This window comes from Drosophila persimilis, unplaced genomic scaffold (assembly GCF_003286085.1).
Source record: "Drosophila persimilis strain 14011-0111.01,24,50 unplaced genomic scaffold, DperRS2 tig00000829-arrow-arrow-pilon, whole genome shotgun sequence".
NCBI lineage: Eukaryota > Metazoa > Arthropoda > Insecta > Diptera > Drosophilidae > Drosophila > Drosophila persimilis.
The window spans coordinates 470,175-488,747 of NW_020825359.1; the positions used below are offsets into that span (position 1 = coordinate 470,175).

Consider the following 18,573-nt stretch of genomic DNA (forward strand, 5'->3'; position numbering starts at 1 on the left):
ATTGATTCCAGGAATTGCCATGACCTGTTTGGGCCTCTTTATTTTGCTATTAATTTTGCGGCTTTAAGGAAGCTGTTTTGATGTAACTGCGAATGTTCATATAGGTTTTAGTTTGCGATCCGTGTGTGTAAATAAATGGTATTTTAACTTCTTATTTTATTTCGTTAAATAATTTGAGAGAATATAAATTCTCACGTTCTGTCTGAAATGTCTGTTGAAATGTTCTATAGCGAAAAGCAGGTGTTGTCGAGAAAATAAACTATATATGTAAGCTATACATATGTGGACCCACAGATCATATCGATACATCGTCGCCCCATCGCTAGGCATATTCACAGCTGTCCCGAAAAAAACTGCCAACTCATTTTTTGAGCCTAGCAAGCCGTAAGAATTCTACCGGTCACAGGTTACAAGTTTAGATTCGCCTTGTTTTCAGTCATTAATAAGTATTTTCTCCAGTGTGCAAGCAATTCGTAAAATATTAGTTTTCCGTGCCCAAATTCGTTCGGTAAAAAACCTGTAAGAATGTACGTTTCGCGTTGCTTGACTGCACCCGGCGTTGGCCTACGCCTGCAATGCCGCACTTTATCCAAAAAGTCAATCTGGAATGCCAAGAATTTGCTGCGCGACCGCTTGCTCGGCACTAAAGAGGCTGCACAGGTGCAGGGCCAGGTCAAGATCCAGGCTGTGGCCCAGCAGCAAGAGGCAGTGATGGGAGGGCCTGACGTCCAGCAGGTGAGTCAAATGTTCGCGCCACATCTGGCATGTGGGGGTGGGTGTATGTGCGCGCACGCTGGTGGTGCTGCCAACCTAGACCAGACCGGAGCAGACCTGAGACCAGACCCAGACCATGGCACGTCTGCTACATGCGGCAGCGCGATTACGCGAAAACAGCGACATTTGCTTGGCGGGCCATTCAGTTGCCGCGCAGCTGCCGTGTAAGAAGGGAGAGAAGGAAACTCAACAAAAGTAAAAAAATAACATTTCCAAAAGCTATATTCTTCACTGGGGAAAGCAATTTTTTTCAGTGTTTGTGTGTGTTAGTGTGGAAAATTTGCTATCTTTTCTAAAGGCGAAAGTGTTTCTCTTCTCTCTCTCTCTATTTCTCTCTCTAAAGAGCAACAGCATTCTTCATACATAACCGTTGATCATGTCGTTCTATCGCATTTCCGCACGTAAATTGGCCGAGGCACAGGTGAGTAGTACCGTTCCTGGTTCCTGTTCCAGTTTCACTTTCCAGTTCCGTTTACTCATCCCGCCCCCGCAATGAAGCCGTTCATTCAGTTTCGCTGTTATCCTCTTCACCCCTCTCGCTCTCTTTCTCTCCCACGCACACACTAGCACTCCACATCAAATACCCTACACGTCACACAAAAAAAAAAAAAAGATTCCGCCATGTGCTTGCGATTAAGAAACTTTACTTTATTGTGCCCTGATAAGTGTGTAGTGTGGGCCATTCCACGCTGGCCAGACCATCCTGTCGAGTGTTCCGCCATATATAACACATTACATAATCTCTGAAGAGGTGGTCGGGGTGGGGGCATGGCGAAAAGATTCGCTTTGGGGCTATTTTGGCAAATGCCTATTTCTTGTTTTATATAAATAAAACACTCTTTGCTTTATTCGGGTTTAACGAACTCGGTCGCGCATCCCCGTTGCCTTTTGTGTGTTCATCTTATATTTTGGGAAATTTCCATAAGCGTGGCTTTGCAAACCAGACTTGGCCCAAAGCACCATGCGGCCTTGTTCTTGTAATGTTACAGCGTTGGCAGTGCTCGTCCCAGACCAGTCCCGTACTCTCTCTCTCGCTCTCTATCTCTCTCAAATAAATGCTCTCTCGTTCTCGAGGGTACAACAAAGGCAAGAGGAAAGGTGTATTCATATAAGGTGGGGTGGTAGTCGCCATGGCTCAGCCGAGTGGCCTTTTGTTTTCATGTGACCGCTCTCCCTTCGGTGGCTTTGGTCACAGGGCATGTCTCACCTCGACCAAATATGCCTTGGCAGAAGACAGCAAGCAGCAGGGCAGCCACAAGTCACAGGTAGCCGACACCACTCTCTCTGTGCTCTCGCTTATTACTCTCACGCTCTCTCTTGTTCTGGCTGGCTCTCTAACGCCTCATCGCGTCGTTTTGTTTTCAAAGAGTTTCTGTCACGTGTTGTTGTTGCGAAAAAAAAACAACAAAAAAAGAAATGCTTGACTGAAAACCAGAGAACCAAGAAGTCCGCCGAATGACCTTAAGAAGAGGCTGCCAATTTCACCCATTCGCCGCCCACTGGCAATGCACCCCAAGTATTTGCATGAGAGCGTCTGCTTGTGTGTGTTGCTTTTGGGGCGGCAGCATGGATTATGCAATGGCCAGCAGTAGCAGCACAAAAGTAGAGCAGAAAATTGATAATTGGAAAATCAATAAATAGTCACGCACATGGAAAGGAGAACCGAGAACAGAGCACGAGCCTTCCAGGACGAGCCTCCTTTTGTGTGTCAGTCTCGTCTTCCTCACTCTGCCGCATCTGAGGATGTTACATCGTATCTCTCTCTCTCTCTCGTTTCTCTGAACCGTTGAGTAATCCCTCTGCCTTCGTGAGAGGATTGCCTAAGGTTGGCGCTATGCCTGCCTGCGCGCTCTTCCTTTTCGATTGCCTCTGATATTTCTACTGTACCTCTTCTGCTAGGTCCCCCCCCCCCCCCTGCCTCTTTTCTCCTTCCTTCTCTGGTCCCGGGCAGAGTGCCAAAAAACGCGCGCACTGACGTGGGTACTCAGCAGAAAGCGGAACACATACGTCGGAATAGTGGGGCGAATCTCCTTATTTTTAATGATTTGCTCTTCTCTCTCTCTTTCTCTGCTATAAATAATTGCTGTAAATGCTATGCTAAATACGGTTTTTGTGCGATTGAATAATAAACATTTACAACAAGCAGCCAGCGACGATAGATAGCCACAAAAACTACACACAAATACATTGGGTTTTTTATTTCACCTTCGGCGTAGCCGTAGCCGTAGCCGTAGCCTCCCCTCCCAACCAAGCATCATTCACCGTTAAAATGGCGAACACGCGAAATCTTTTATCGCCCGTCTGCTAATACGTCACAAAAATTGTACGTGACGCGAGGTTTAGTAGATGTTTACGTAATGCTACGACCAGAGACGACCCTTTGGGCGTACACACACCCGTACACTCGTACACTCGCCAAAACAAAGAGACTCAGGAGAGAGAGAAAGAGAGTGAAAGAGAGCAGGTGTCTAGAGCTAAACAGCTGATCTAGCGATTGCATAAGAAGCAGCCAAATGCAAAAAATTGTATAAATGGTCTCGGTCGGCCTCTCCACATCTGATTAGATTTGTACATATAATTTTATTTTTATGGCGGTACTTTATGGAGGAGGTGCTGCGTGTGTGCAAAGCTCAAGTGGCCCTACTATAGGCCCCAATCCAGTCCAGTCCCTCCCTTGGATCACAATCCCCGTATCATTTTAGTTATGCTCAAGTTCGTAACGGTATAGATAACAGTTTTGGGGGGACGTCATGGAAAGTTTTATAGGCCTCTTTCAGAGAGGCTAAATTTTGTCCAAGACCTTGGCCTTCAAAAACAAAAAACAAAATATATATTGTAAAAATAATTTGTTTCATCATTATATATCCTCATATATTTCTGTCCCAGAAATCGATCAATCTGTGAGGCTATGTATCTAAAGAGACTTTCATGGTTTTCCTGAGGCAAAGACTGGGTGGGAAACATCGATGAGATTGTGTTATCAAGAGATTGATCATGTGATGAATAATCATACCCGTTCCCACACCACTCTCTCTTTCTTTGTGTCTGCCTCTCTTGATGTCTCTCTAATTTAGTTGTTCTTTTGTACTAACGCATAGCCCCAGCCCCCACCGGACCCCCGTCCCCCCATCCAACTGAACAGTGCGCCTGATAAGCGTGACAAATTTGTGCGCATTGGGCACATGATCGACGCACAGGAGAGAGAGACGCCACCACATTCGTGGGGTGGGGCCGGACAGCTGGTTAGAGCTGATAGCGCCAAAGCCCCAGCCAGCAGCCGCAGGCCCCACGAATACCCCACCAGGAGGTGTTAATTCAATCAGTTTTTAGTGATAAAACAAGCAAATATTCCTTTGCCGTGCGCCATTTTTAGTCGGTTTTGCTAATGAAGAAATCGGAATGCGCAATCGGAAACTCCACAAAAAGATAAGCAAAACAGAAACCGAACCACACATAGAACAAAGCCCATTGATGGACATTGATTGATGAATGATGATTGGAAGCTACTAGTTGAAAGAAACACTATTCGATGAAGTGACTATCTCGATGGAGGGGAAGGCAATTACAGGAACTGGTCACGAAGCCACCTCTAACCTGAATAAAATGTACGTAAAGGATGGAGAATTACAAGATTCTATTCCAATAAGGGATTATAGAAGTCAACTGAATCTCCAGCGAATCTCCGGCATAAACGCAAACGACCGAGGGGCACTGCAGCATGACGCACAACTTTTGAATTCGATAAATCATCAGTACAGGCTACAGATTAAATGATAGTTGAGACTGAATAACGATTATTGGCTTAGGACCCACCTCAGTAAGTGACTAATAAAAGCCCCGTTGCCAACTCATTGGAAGCAAAGCACTTAACGAAGGCTCCGTATCTCCGAATGATCCCCCACTCGTGTGCTTTCCCCACTCGTGTGTAATGGTTTTTGTCAAGCTTCTGGCTGCCCAGCAACAGCAGAACAGCAGAACATATCCCACAGATATACAGATCTACAGCTTAAGCAAGCAGAGTGAAATCGCTCTGGAAATTATGGCCGGGGGATGACGTCAGTGAAGTGGCCGTGGCCGTGGCAGTGGCAGTGTCAAATGTGATGTGTATTTACTTTTGGCGTCTGCTGTGAGACACAAAACAAAAAACAACAAACAACCAAAGAATGAGTAGTAATAGCTATCAGAAAACTTAATTAAGACGATTATAGATCTCGCTTTGATGGAGGAACAAAGCCGCAGCAGCCTCGTCAGACAGTCAGTAAGTCAGTCAGTTAGCAGGGGATGCAATTATTGAGCAATTGTAAAATGTTCTGTAATAATAGCAGAAATAATACTAGAAATCATTAAGCCAAATTGAAAGCGTCACGCAAAGGGGGCAAGGCGAGAGCCTCCAACGAGAGATAAAAAGAGGGTGAGAGAGAGAGAGAGGTTGCTTGGTGGATCACCTCGTGCGCTGCCAACTCTGCGCTTCTCGAGGTTGGTTTCCTTTCCCGTTAGCATCGGAGAGCTGTCCACTTGTCATGCTATGTGTTTGTATTGCTATAGCCAGACGGGATTGATTATGTAATCGCTTGACTAATCGTTCGATGCCGAAAGGAAGTCTGGTCTGGGGCAAGCAACACGCGACTCTGATCAACTAGATGACACTTCCTTAATGACAGTATGCATAGCGTTTATGTGTACACACGCTCCCGCTTATAGTTGTCGAGCCTCAGACTCAGCTGTGTGTGCGAGCGATAATTGCCAGCGCGTGAGACCTTCAAATTTCCACACACACACACACACACACACAAAGCATAGAGTACTTATGTACATATGTGCTACATCATAGAACTATACTTGATATTTGTTGTCGCTGTTATCAAGAGATGAACGAACGCCAGTCGACTGCAGCACATCGTCCCTCCGTCGACCCACCTCTTGACTAATCTCTGATAATGGAGTACGCTTGAGCACTCGAGTATTCTTTGAATTTTTAATCGATTTTCTAAGCGAACACTATCGGGGCCCAACCCACTGCCAACGCAGACGCGTCTTATCGAATGCTGCAAAAGGAAATGTCCCAGAAGAGTACAAAAACAAGAAACAGCAACATACATGTCGTGTGCTCGACAAATTACAAGAAAAGAACTGCCAGCACTGTCCATCCATCGATTGACACTTTGTCCAAAAGGAACACCGCTTTGCTGCTGCTGACTGATAGCTCAATTAGCGCTGGTCGCCTGTCTATGCCTGGGGCATGCCACTTGATTTGCTTGCGGTTTGTGCAGCAAAACGACGAGTGTTTTGCTAAGGTTTCAAATTTCCAAACAAGCCTGTCGAACGGGAAACCCGGCAGCAGCCGAAGCGGTCGTGTGTATTTTTTTCTCGCTCGTTAAACGCCCCATCGATCGTGTTGCGTTTATGTTTGACACACGCCCCTCCCATTATCGATAATTGATACATATTTGATTCTTGCGTGGCGTGTGAAATTTTATCAATGAATGTTTGCCATCAACGAAAGCCAGAAGAAAAATATACAAAACCAACCGGTTTGCGGCTGGCTTGGTCTACACAAATCAATGTGCGGCACCGAAGGGGCTCAAAAATCATGCAATTCAATTTGCAAGCAACGAGCAGCAACGTCGGACAACAAGCGGCAGGCGGCAGGCGAGAAGCGGCAAGCGGCGCCACAAGTTCAGTTGGTTAATTGAATTTGTTGACCCACTAGCCACCGCAGAGTCACCGCCGAGCCATCGCAGAGCCACCACTGAGAGCGGCAGCAGAGAGCCAGAGCCCCCAGACAGCCGACTGTCAATCAAACGGCATCGCACTTTGCGCTTGGGAGCGCGGAATCAAGTCGGAATTGGAATCGTATTCGATTGGATCCGTTGCCATGTCTCGTTTTGCATTTTTTTTTTTTACGAGTAGTACTTGCGTTTCGAACGCGTGGCAAAGATCATTCCATTCAACACACATGTGCTGTTGGCTGTAGAAGGGGGATATGCATAAAGTATAGATACTATATACATACATACCTATGTATAGCCTATGGAAACAATGGATCTCGCTTCTGCCCTTCCTTGTTTGTTTTTTTTTTTTGGCACGGGCACGGACACGGGCACGATCCCACGATCCGAAGTGACTTGAACTTCCGAACCAGTAACAGCTGTCTCTACCGTTCACTGAACCAAAGAGAAAGGGAGAGAAGGCGATTGACCCTGGCTCTGGCTATGGTATTTGTGACCCAAGGTACAGTCTGCCGAGTCCACACTGATATGAGCAGAACTGGAATAGAATTGTAATACTCTATGTTACATAGTTCGTTGACGCATCTCTATGGCGACGCGTGTGAGTCATGGAAGAATCCATAGAGATTCGTGATCTGTGCAGCGTTATCAGTCCACAGTTCGTGTCTGATGTGTGCCTTAGACTGCATCGCCACAAACGACAGCGACAGCGACAACGACAACGACAACGACGGCTTCTGTGTGCAATGTCAAGCTCTTGAAGTGCGGCTCAATGACAGGCGAAAGCGATTACAAAAGCGATTGCAGCTGATTGCCATCGTTTGCATTGATGGGAGTGCTCCCTGCTGAGAAACCATTGAATGAAGGAGATCTATATTCGATAACTTCTGCTAACTGATATATTGCAAATCAATGCCATTGATCATTTATCGGTTGTCATCGATATCTGATATCGAACTCTTTCCAATCGATTATCACTCTCCACCGGTAACTGACATTTTCATTTTACCATAGATAACTTTTCGATAATTTATCGATTAGCAATCGATGGAGGGTAACTGAAACTTTCAGCTGTAGCACCAAAACCATTTCCATTAACTATAACTTTTCGATAATTATCGATAGTCGATAACTAACTAATATTCACTGTTTGTATGTTTTTTTTGCAATTGCAGAAACTTCCCAATGTTGGGTCGTATGTGCGCCAGATCTCCGCCGATGGACGCAGCCTGCGCGACGTACTGACCGCCAAGGTGCCCGCTGAGCAGGAGCGCGTGAAGAACTTCCGCAAGCAGCATGGCGCCACCAAGCTGGGTGAGACCACCATCGATATGATGTACGGTGGCATGCGTGGCATCAAGGCCCTGGTCACGGAAACCTCCGTGCTGGACGCCGATGAGGGTATCCGCTTCCGCGGCCTCTCCATCCCCGAGTGCCAGAAGGTTCTGCCCGCCGCCCCCGGTGGCACCGAGCCCCTGCCCGAGGGTCTCTTTTGGCTGCTGTTGACCGGCGAGGTTCCCACCCAGTCCCAGGTGCAGCAGCTCTCCCGCGAGTGGGCCGAGCGCGCCGCCCTGCCCCAGCATGTGGTCACAATGCTGAACAACATGCCCACCAGCCTGCATCCGATGTCGCAGCTGGCCGCCGCCGTAACGGCCCTCAATCACGACAGCAAGTTCGCCAAGGCATACTCTGAGGGTGTGCACAAGAGCAAGTACTGGGAATACGTCTACGAGGACAGCATGGATCTCATTGCCAAGCTGCCAGTGGTGGCCGCCACCATCTACTGCAACACGTATCGCGGCGGCAAGGGCTCCCGCTCGGTCGACTCGAGCCTCGATTGGTCCGCCAACTTTGTGAAGATGCTTGGCTACGACAATGCCCAGTTCACCGAGCTGATGCGTCTCTATCTGACCATTCACAGCGATCACGAGGGTGGCAATGTCTCTGCCCATACCGTGCATTTGGTTGGCTCCGCATTGAGCGATCCCTACCTGTCGTTCGCCGCTGGCATGAACGGTCTGGCTGGTCCCCTGCACGGCCTGGCCAACCAGGAGGTGCTCGTCTGGCTGCGCAAGCTCCAGAAGGAGGCTGGCAACAATCCATCGGAGGAGCAGCTGAAGGACTACATCTGGAAGACTCTGAAGTCCGGACAGGTACAGGATTTAATAGCGCTTCTAGTCTGCCATTTGATTTACTGATTTGGTTTCGATTCGATTACAGGTTGTGCCCGGCTATGGACATGCCGTGCTCCGCAAGACCGATCCCCGCTACACCTGCCAGCGCGAGTTCGCCCTGAAGCATCTGCCCGAGGATGAGCTGTTCCAGCTGGTGTCCAAGATCTACAAAGTGGTGCCCCCAATCCTGACCGAGACCGGCAAGGTGAAGAACCCCTGGCCCAATGTAGATGCCCACTCCGGTGTCCTGCTGCAGTACTACGGCATGAAGGAGATGAACTACTACACCGTTCTGTTTGGCGTCTCGCGTGCCCTTGGCGTGCTCGCTTCCCTCGTCTGGGATCGCGCCCTTGGACTGCCCATCGAGCGCCCCAAGTCATTCTCCACCGATCTTCTGGTCAAGATGGTCCAGAAGTAAGATGGACGTCGACGAAGGCGGCGATGGGGCGGTGGAGTGGAGAGATTGGAGGGAAGTTTAAGACGCAGGTGCGGTCGCAGAAGACGAATTTCGTTCTTCGGGCAGTAGCCAAGTAATACACGAGACGAGAGTGAGGGAACAGAGAAATGAAACGACGATTGAATGTGGAGTAGAAACAACAACCAAATACGAACCAACAGCTAAACAACAACAAAACTGCTAAGAAAAACAAAAACAAAAACAAAAGAGAAAGAGCAACCACAAAAAAACAACAATAAGCTGGAAATAAGGCAGAAAACTTATTTTTAAATTAGTAAAATAATTAAAACACTCAACAAAAACAAAAAACACTTAACTAATTTTATAAGTGATCTATATATATACATGCATATATATAGGCAGATGTGTGTGCGTATATACATATATATATATATGAATATATATAGACGGAGAGAAAATTGTTTGCGCATTAACCCACAACCAGACACGCCCCCGCGCACACGCGCCCTCTTCCTTCACCCTTTCCTGGCCTTTTGTTTTTAGTTTTGTTACTTAACAAATTATGATTGACGATTATGTTTGCTGCGCAATGTTGCGCAATTTTCTCCCACACTCACCTTAATCCTCCGCCCAGCACCAGCACCTCCACCTCCACCTCCAATAATCCCAGCCCACCCATCCGCCTGCCTGAAAACCAAACCACAAAAAATTACTAACTTGATAACATATTATTTTTAATTTAAATATAATTTATTATGCAGAAATACAATACAAAAACAAGTGTAAATCGGAAGACCCAAACAACAAAAAGATCTACGACGAAAAAAACTCAATAAAAAAACAGAACAATAAATAATATAGAGAGTATATATAGAGTAGTTATTGTCACCACCACTGAGAATTGCAAACGCAGAATTCGTTGCCATGCAAGTGTAATCAAGAAAGCAACAAATTAATAAAAATGTAGCAAACTTGAAACGAATACGTATTTGCTATTTATCTATCTTCGCACAGGGCGCCCACGTTTGAAGCCCCCGCTCTGCAGAGATGTTATCGATAAGCGGCCGTCACTAAGTGTGACCCTCGACAACAGACAGTGTGACCAGCAAGCATCCAAAACAGGGCTGAGCTAGTCGATAGGTGTCGATAGGCTCGCTGCAGCCCTAGTAAAGCGCATGTTACATCATTTGCAGTCAAAATAGCTTAAAATATTAATATTTGCCCCAACGGAAATCAACTGCAGCTGCAACTAAATTCGATTAAACTAATTTGCTGAAATGTCCATGCATTTGAGAGCTGAACATTGATTTTAGGCCAGGCCAAATCAACCGACAGGCGCTGTGCAGCAGGCGGCAACAGAAAACCAGGCGCACACGCAGGCGAAAAATAAATACAAATATAAAACAATACGATGAGCGACAGCAATAATCAGGTTAGTTGATGGTCAACACAGGTGAGCGGTGAGAGACGCAGAGAGGGGACTATCAATAATTGTTACGCACACACGGCGATCCAAATTTCAAATCGAAAGAGGTCCCTCTTTCAACCGACCGCATATGAAAAAGAACATCGTTAGATTATATACTATTACTCTTCAAATGAACTTTTGTTGCAGCGCAATTTATGTGCCTGTGTGTGGGTTTCTGTGTGTGATGTGGGGTGTGTGTGTGTGTGCACAATTTGCGTTTCTATATTTTTGTCTCCCCCCCCCCCATACACCCCCGCAAACCCCACCATTTGCTTATCTCCTTTCCATTTGGCACTAATTTTCCTTCGTTCGGCTTGGCTTTTGCCTTCAGTGTCATAATTTCGCTTGATTTAATTTTATTTCATTTTATTTCGTTTCAGTTTTGTGACGTTGATTTTTGAACAAATAACCAAAAAAAAAAAAAAAAAAAAAAAACCAGCTGAGTGCGCCCAGTCTCTGAGAAGTTTTGATTCTCGTGTTCTTTTTGGTTTATCGTGTTTTCTTTTTGGTGCACCGGCGACTGCGGCTCCTGGTGGTTGGTTGGAGGAGGCCCAGACCTAGGCACAGCCTACCACGAACGAACACAACATAGAGTATCTTGCAAAGGCTGCATACCTTTTGTTTTGTATCAAAATCTTATCTTCCTCTCCAAACGCAATCACAATCGCAATCGAAAACAAAACCGAATCTAAAACGAAATGGCGGCCTACTTGAATCGCACCTTCTCGCTGGTCACTGGCCAAACGGCGCCCAACGGGAACTCCGACACCGACGACCATCACTCCTCCTCGTCCACGGACACTGTTGACAAATCCACTGCTGGTCTCTCGCGTCACAATTCTCCACTACAATCGTCTGGCTCAAATACATCGATGAATTTTGCTTTGAACCCGGTTGGAATTGCGTCCGATACGCGGCTGTATCAACCGAATGGTAAATCTCCACTGCAGATCTTTGTGCGGGCCAAAAAGAAGATCAACGACATCTACGGAGAGATTGAGGAATATGTGCTAGAGACGACGACCTTTATTAATGGTAAGGAGTCGGCATTTCCCCTGTCATTGATCTGTATTAATTAATTTATTTGCTTTCTGAGCCAGCTTTGCATGCCGAAGCCGAGATCGTGGACAAGGCCGAACGGGAGCTGTTCGAGAGCTATGTGTACAAGGTGGCAGCCATCCGAGAGGTGCTGCAGCGCGATCACATGAAGGTGGCCTTCTTCGGTCGCACCTCGAACGGCAAGAGTTCGGTGATCAACGCCATGCTGCGCGAGAAGATCCTACCCAGCGGCATTGGCCATACCACAAACTGTTTCTGTCAGGTGGAGGGCAACGATGGTGGCGAGGCGTATCTGATGACTGAGGGTTCTGCAGAGAAGCTCAATGTGGTGGTGCGTACAGAGAGAGAGAGAGAGAGAACTCAAAAGAGTGGGCACGCTTGATCCCTGGATGGTCCTTTTTGCCAATTGCAGAACATTAAACAACTGGCGAACGCCCTGTGCCAGGAGAAGCTCTGCGAGAGCAGTCTGGTGCGCATATTCTGGCCCCGCGAGCGCTGCAGTCTGCTGCGTGACGATGTCGTGTTTGTAGACTCTCCCGGCGTGGACGTGTCGGCGAATCTGGACGATTGGATTGACAATCATTGCCTCAATGCGGATGTCTTTGTGCTGGTCCTCAATGCCGAGTCCACGATGACGCGTGCCGAGAAGCAGTTCTTTCACACAGTTTCCCAGAAGCTCTCCAAACCGAACATCTTTATATTGAACAATCGCTGGGATGCCTCGGCCAATGAGCCCGAGTGTCAGGAGTCGGTAAGGCATTGCACACCCACCCCCCAACATATCCATCCTTCCTTTTGGCTGTATAGTATTTCGATCTTGTAGCTAGTATCTCGTGTCTTCGCCTTTTCTTTCTGTCGTGTATGTTGATGTGTCTTTTACTTTTTGTTTACCACCCAACCAACCAAACAAACAACTGTCCAACTTTCATCACCGGCAGGATCTGGCCAAGGTAATGAAACACACAGCTAGAACCCAGAATCCTCCATACATACCGCCTGTTCTGCTCTGCTCTGCTTTGTCGTTCCCTGAAGAGTCGATTTCCCACCCTCCCTTTTTATTGAGTTGCCGGCCAGACGGAACAGAAGATCCTACCAATCTATAATAAATATACGTTCAATTACCATCCCGTTCCCGCTCCCGTTCGACAGGTTAAATCGCAGCATACAGAGCGCTGCATCGATTTTCTCACCAAAGAGCTGAAAGTGAGCAACGAGAGGGAGGCCGCCGAGCGGGTGTTCTTCGTTTCGGCCCGCGAAACCCTACAGGCGCGCATCGAGGAGGCCAAGGGCAATCCGCCGCATATGGGAGCCATTGCGGAGGGCTTTCAGATCCGCTACTTTGAGTTCCAGGACTTTGAGCGCAAGTTCGAGGAATGCATCTCGAAGAGTGCGGTCAAGACGAAGTTCCAGCAGCACAGCTCCCGCGGCAAGAGCGTGTCGGGCGATATGCGCTCGATGCTGGACAACATTTTCGAGCGGATCACGATCTTTCGCAACCTGAAGCAGGACCAGAAGACCATGCTCACGGACCGCATCCAGGGCACCGAGACTCAGATGATGCAGGTGACTCGCGACATGAAGCTGAAGATCCACACCATGGTCGAGGAGGTGGAGGAGAAGGTATCGAAGGCCCTCAATGAGGAGATCTGGCGCCTGGGCGTCCTCATCGATGAGTTCAATATGCCCTTCCATCCCGAGCGGCTTGTCCTCAACATCTACAAGAAGGAGCTCAATGCCCATGTGGAGAGCGGCCTTGGCAGCAACCTGCGCGCCCGCCTCTCCATTGCCCTGGCCATGAACGTGGAGTCCGCCCAAGCGGACATGACCGATCGCATGCATGCTCTGGTTCCCAACGAGCAACTGATTGTTAGCAGCACCAAGATGGCCCTACGCAATCAGCCCTTCGAGATGCTCTACTCGCTGAATTGCCAGAATCTGTGCGCTGATTTCCAGGAGGATCTCGAGTTCAAGTTCAGTTGGGGCATTACGGCCATGATCCAGCGGTTCACGGGCAAGGTGCGGGAGCGCAGCAAAAAGAATCAGCCGGCCTTGGCCAACCGTCAGACCAGTATAGGGGTGAGTCTTTCTAAAGGGAAATGAAATCGAACATCAGGATGAACTCTAATCCGGCTCTCGTCTCTTTTATGCAGCAGCAGCATGGCGTTTTAACGCCCGTTAGTTCGCCGGTGGACGACAACACACCGATTTGCCTGTTGCCATCGCCTGGATCAGTAGTGGGGGGCATTACGCCCGAGCAATTGTCGCTGATCTCGCGATTTGCCCTCTCATCTGTCGGCGGTCAGGGCACAATGGGTGGCCTTTTGGTGGCCGGTATCGTAAGTATTATGTTTGCTGGGTTTCCTTTTTGTGTTTCTGCTGTTTGTGCAGCTAGCGACCTGTCGCTCCACTCTCCCTGGCCCACCCCGCCCCAAAATGCAGATTGTGTACGATCATTTCAAGCCGATAACATTCCATCGCTTACCCCACTTCCAGATGCTGAAAACAATCGGATGGCGCGTCCTGGTCGGTGTGGGTGCACTCTATGGCTGCATCTACTTGTACGAGCGCCTGTCGTGGACAAATTCCGCCAAGGAGCGCACCTTCAAAAGCCAGTATGTGCGGCATGCCACCAAGAAGCTCAAGATGATTGTCGACCTAACATCGGCCAATTGCAGTCACCAGGTGCAGCAGTGAGTATCCATTCATCCCAAAGAAACCACAAATCCATCCATCCATCCATCCATCCATCCTTTATTCTTCAGGGAATTGTCCAGCACCTTTGCACGGCTCTGCCGCACTGTGGACACGGCCACCACCGACATGAATGAGGAGCTCAAGACGCTCGAGGTGCAGCTGAATTTGCTCGAGTCGAACCAGAAGCAGCTCAAACTCCTTCGGAACAAGGCCAACTATATACAGAACGAGCTGGACATTTTCGAGCACAATTATATATCAACGCAGTAGAGCATAAACGATCAAGGATCACCATTTGATATGAAAAGAGAGAGAGAGAGAGAGAGAGAGGAGAAGAAGCTTTACATAAACCGTGAAATGAGGGGGGCGGGTAGAAAATATATGTAAAACACACACACACCCGACTACAACAACAACAATTGGCCCGTAGATTGGTTTTTTTTTCTTGTTTTGTTTGAAATTCTTTAAAATTATAGTATTTTTGTTTAATTTAATTTTTTTTATCAAAAAAAAAAAAAATCAATTATGCATGCTTTGCGACCAGAGCTCTTTTATGCTTTTCGGAACGGAACTGATCCGATCGGTTTTAAATTGTTGTTGTTAGAAAATTCATTTTAATTCCTAACTCTTATACACAATTCAGATTATATTATATAGCATTAACACTTATTATTATACACTATTATATTTTTTTGTTGTTAGTTGCTGTTTGTTGTTAAAACACACACATACATACACACTGTGAGCATGGCCTGGAAGCCATAAAATGAATTGTACAATCCCCCAGATAATGAAAATGAAACGAAATATAAAACTTTTATCATATTATATTATTAGAGAGCAAACAAAAACTAGTGATTATTATTTTGTTCAGTTTATTTTGTATAAGAATAATGAAACGAACCGAATCTTTAGCAAACAAAAAATAATATATATAGTACCTATGTGTATATGTGGTATATGGTGAAATTCCCTCACAAAAATTTGATTAATTCACGAATTTTGGATGCTGGATGCTTCATTAAACGAATGAAACAAGGCAGAGTACAGTGTCCTCCAGGGTGTATCCGTTGTCCTGCTTTTCGGGAATATCACTGTATATCTATATGTACATATATATCACGATTATTGGATGGATGGTTCGTTCGGTTGGGGGTGGCCGTTGATGCTCGTTGAACAAAAACCAACAAAAAGAGGAAAAACTATTTAAGAATGTAAGAAACTATTGTTCATCCTAAATACGGAATAAACTGGAATACATCCATGCATATATTGTAAATATTCTGCGATGTTCGCTAAAAGCTTGATGGGGGGAAAAATTCTGGGATTCTATTAAATTTTTAATTTTTTTTGTAACTTTCGCTATATGGAGAGAGAGCGCTACAGTAAATAAATTGTTGTCAGTCTAATTGAATGGGTCTCTTGTCTAGTTTAGGTGCTGCTGATTAAGAAATGCCGTGCAATGGAGCAGAAAATATCGAAAAACATGCCCTGCATTCCATAGGAGACTTCAATATTTGGAGGTGAGCAACAGAGAGTTCCCTCATAGGATTTCGGGAATAAGAGCCAACAAAGGACTTCAGTTCATTAAAAACCTAAATATACAGGGATCCTCCACATATTTCCTACTGGCCGGTTGAAAATCTATGCATCAATATACATATGGTCGAAATGCAGACCTGGAGATAATAATCGTACAGAAGGGGTCTTTAAGAGAGATATGTACATGACACATACATCTATTCATAATAATAATAATGTGCATGATATGGCCGTCTTTTATGGTATATGAAAAAACCCCAAAAGAAATTGAAATAGATGCCATCCTTAGCGTATGCCTTGTGGAAGTGAATCCTGTCTAAAGTACTTCCTCCTCCCTCGCTCTCTCCCTTTTCTCATCGCTGCATCTCTCTCTAACTACTGCACGTCCTGATTTGTTAGGAAATACCATCAGAAATCAGAGCAACAAATTTCGAAATAGTCGTTTTCTTTTAATTTATTTTTTGTTTGAATCGCGCGGTGTTCGTTTTGGTTTTGGGGGAAACTCTGTTTCACACATAAAAAGTTCTTGTTGTTGGGGAAACATAAGTGGTTTTTGTTGCGTAAATATGGTTAAAAAATGTACAAAAATTTGTAATTGCAATTTCGTTTGCTCACAGAAATAAATAAGATTGGAATCCACATTTGAAATGAATATATATACCTATATATGTATGTATATATCTATATAAAGGCGTTTGCTCCCTATCTCGCTCCATTTCCTCCCAACCGATGAAACAGCTGGAACAGACATTAGTTCCGTTCTGTTCCTCTTAAATAGAGATATGTTTGTTGCGATACAGTAAAGAGGGAAGAGCAAACTACAGGTGTAAAGGCGGCTGCTGGCGAATGGCGTTTTTGCGGGGTGGATTGGTTTTCATAGGTAGACAATTGGATGGACTGGCTCCTCCTTCACCAGCACCTTGGGGAGCCGCAGACCCAATCCTGAGTAGAAGCAAATACCACAGCTGTGCGGGATGGATTTAGAGGAAATAGGGCGTGGTATTCTGCTTGGGTATGACACGCTCATCGTCGGGCACGGCCAGGAAGATCTTCGTTGTCCGCTGCTGGGCCGTCTCGAAGCTGAGGATGGCCGCCACATTCCCGCAGCGGTAGCAGTAGTTGGGCGCCGACCAGACGGTCACCAGCTTGCCATCGAACATGTACTTGATGCCCTCGTTCACCAGCTGATGGGCACGACAGATCAGATCGAGATTATTGATGGCCATGAAGTCTTTGGTGACATTGTGGCCAAAGAGCCAGCCGGCGCCGCGCGGACTCTGGCCCCAGTATTCCATGTCCTCCGGGTCGGACCAGACCAGATCACAGAAGGCTCCCTTGTACGGTATCTCACCATTTCTCTCGATGGTTCGTATTTGATCCAGGGTTATAATCTCGGGACTCAGGCCGCCATGCACGCACAAGATCTCCTCGTCAATGATCTGCAAGCAGAAAAGAAAGCAACAAAGCGGGTAAAACCGGGACAATCGCAACGCAAATTCGGGGGTTTCAGATCTCACCGCAGCTATGGTAAGCAGGTCGAAGACCTTGCAGCAGTATTTCCAGCCATTCGTGTTGCCGTACTTGCCAAAACACTCGTCAAAGAACCCATACACCTTGGTTATTTGTCGCGTCTCGTGGTTACCGCGCAACAGTGTGATTCGGCTGGGGTGGCGCGCCTTCAGCGTCAGCAGGCGGGTGAATGTCTCCAGGCTGTAGTAGCCCCGATCCACAAAATCTCCCATGAATATGTAGTTTGTGTCCGGCACCTGGCCGCCCTCCCGGAACAGCTGCTCCAAGTCATAGAACTACAAAGGGGCGACAGTTCAGGTTGCATATCAGTTTTGGGACACAAAGCACGCTGCCTGGGGCTGGCTGCTTGGCGCCACTCACCTGGCCGTGTATGTCGCCGCAGACGGTGACGGGCGTGCTCACTGGCAGTATGTTCGTCTCCTCCAGGAGGATGTCGCAGACCATATCACAGAGCTTCCTCAATTCATTTTCGGGCAGGTACTTGCACTCCTTCACAATCTCTATCCATTTGTCCACATCGCCCATGTTGTCGGCTGGCCAAAAATTTTATATATTTTATTTTACTATTCGATCAAATATCGGACTTATTTTTAAAATATACCGTCCGACTCTCAGAAATATACTAAGGTATACGGTGTCATTTTAAAAATATACCGTAAATATACTGACGAATGCCAGTTCTATTATTTCTATTCTATTATACATATTCCTCGTTTTTGAAATACCGTCGAATATTCTTAGCTATACAGAACATTTAGCCATGCCCACATAATTTTATACGATTTATGAATAATTTTTCTACTTAACTGGCTTATTCTAAATACTTGCTTTTATTACATTTTGCGTAAAAAAAGGTTTTAGCGAAAATGGTCAAACAAATGATACGTAATAAAACGTAAGAGAAAAGTCGTTCCAATTGCTCAATTTCTTTATTCTGTTGAATAATGCTGGCTAACTAAAACCCTTAGTTCTGCCCACATAATTTTATGCCGTTGAAGAATAAATTTTCTTTCTGATTGACTACTTTTAAGTACTCTCTTATATTGTATAGTGTAGAAAACAATATTTAAACAAAAAAGGTCAACAAAAAAACAGTGGCAACGTAAGTCAGTGTGAAATGTCACGTCAACCGGAGTTTGGGCACAGGTATACCCTATTTCGTTGATATATATGAAGAATCTTTGT

At 46.3% G+C, this 18,573-nt stretch overlaps 3 protein-coding genes across 7 annotated transcripts; 2 read left to right on the forward strand and 1 right to left on the reverse strand.

The window, feature by feature from the left end:
• The first annotated feature begins 510 nt into the window (after positions 1 to 510).
• LOC6600033 (probable citrate synthase, mitochondrial) lies at positions 511 to 9,344 on the forward strand. 3 transcript variants are annotated; one of them, XM_026993329.1, is made up of 4 exons: positions 909 to 969; positions 1,118 to 1,195; positions 7,679 to 8,656; positions 8,724 to 9,344. In XM_026993329.1, exons 2-4 carry the CDS (start codon positions 1,151 to 1,153, stop codon positions 9,093 to 9,095), a joined length of 1,395 nt encoding a protein of 464 aa, XP_026849130.1. In that variant the 5' UTR covers positions 909 to 969; positions 1,118 to 1,150; the 3' UTR covers positions 9,096 to 9,344. The 3 variants fall into 3 exon arrangements, with proteins under 3 accessions (XP_002025080.1, XP_026849130.1, XP_026849129.1); XM_002025044.2 differs by lacking the exons at positions 909 to 969; positions 1,118 to 1,195 and adding an exon at positions 511 to 735; XM_026993328.1 differs by lacking the exon at positions 909 to 969 and having other exon boundaries at positions 989 to 1,195.
• A 980-nt stretch (positions 9,345 to 10,324) lies between these two features.
• LOC6600034 (transmembrane GTPase Marf) lies at positions 10,325 to 14,742 on the forward strand. 3 transcript variants are annotated; one of them, XM_026993319.1, is made up of 9 exons: positions 10,325 to 10,527; positions 10,944 to 11,598; positions 11,664 to 11,953; positions 12,035 to 12,373; positions 12,561 to 12,572; positions 12,772 to 13,698; positions 13,776 to 13,958; positions 14,116 to 14,312; positions 14,385 to 14,742. In XM_026993319.1, the coding sequence occupies exons 2-9, from the start codon at positions 11,262 to 11,264 to the stop codon at positions 14,584 to 14,586; spliced, it is 2,487 nt and encodes an 828-aa protein (XP_026849120.1). In that variant the 5' UTR covers positions 10,325 to 10,527; positions 10,944 to 11,261; the 3' UTR covers positions 14,587 to 14,742. The 3 variants fall into 3 exon arrangements, with proteins under 3 accessions (XP_026849120.1, XP_026849119.1, XP_026849121.1); XM_026993318.1 differs by having other exon boundaries at positions 10,326 to 10,527; positions 13,773 to 13,958; XM_026993320.1 differs by lacking the exon at positions 12,561 to 12,572 and having other exon boundaries at positions 10,326 to 10,527; positions 13,773 to 13,958.
• Positions 14,743 to 16,079: 1,337 nt separating this feature from the next.
• Positions 16,080 to 17,950, reverse strand: LOC6600035 (serine/threonine-protein phosphatase 6 catalytic subunit). The gene is made up of 3 exons (XM_002025046.2): positions 17,749 to 17,950; positions 17,376 to 17,663; positions 16,080 to 17,297 (listed from the first exon to the last, which is right to left on the reverse strand). The coding sequence occupies exons 1-3, from the start codon at positions 17,911 to 17,913 to the stop codon at positions 16,839 to 16,841; spliced, it is 912 nt and encodes a 303-aa protein (XP_002025082.1). The 5' UTR covers positions 17,914 to 17,950; the 3' UTR covers positions 16,080 to 16,838.
• Between the last annotated feature and the right edge of the window lie 623 nt (positions 17,951 to 18,573).

What these genes read in the sequence shown, in the direction of transcription:
- LOC6600034 (XM_026993318.1), top strand. Translation starts at nt 11,262, where the DNA reads ATGGCGGCCTACTTGAATCGCACCTTCTCGCTGGTCACTGGCCAAACG. An exon ending in CAGAGAAGCTCAATGTGGTG is followed by an intron (nt 11,954 to 12,034) that starts GTGCGTACAGAG and finishes TGCCAATTGCAG; the next exon opens with AACATTAAACAACTGGCGAA. An exon ending in GCCTTTTGGTGGCCGGTATC is followed by an intron (nt 13,959 to 14,115) that starts GTAAGTATTATG and finishes CCCCACTTCCAG; the next exon opens with ATGCTGAAAACAATCGGATG.
- LOC6600035 (XM_002025046.2), bottom strand. Translation starts at nt 17,913, where the DNA reads ATGGGCGATGTGGACAAATGGATAGAGATTGTGAAGGAGTGCAAGTAC. An exon ending in GCGGCGACATACACGGCCAG is followed by an intron (nt 17,664 to 17,748) that starts GTGAGTGGCGCC and finishes GCCCCTTTGTAG; the next exon opens with TTCTATGACTTGGAGCAGCT. An exon ending in ACCTGCTTACCATAGCTGCG is followed by an intron (nt 17,298 to 17,375) that starts GTGAGATCTGAA and finishes TTCTGCTTGCAG; the next exon opens with ATCATTGACGAGGAGATCTT.
- LOC6600033 (XM_002025044.2), top strand. Translation starts at nt 526, where the DNA reads ATGTACGTTTCGCGTTGCTTGACTGCACCCGGCGTTGGCCTACGCCTG. An exon ending in GAGGGCCTGACGTCCAGCAG is followed by an intron (nt 736 to 7,678) that starts GTGAGTCAAATG and finishes TTGCAATTGCAG; the next exon opens with AAACTTCCCAATGTTGGGTC. An exon ending in AGACTCTGAAGTCCGGACAG is followed by an intron (nt 8,657 to 8,723) that starts GTACAGGATTTA and finishes ATTCGATTACAG; the next exon opens with GTTGTGCCCGGCTATGGACA.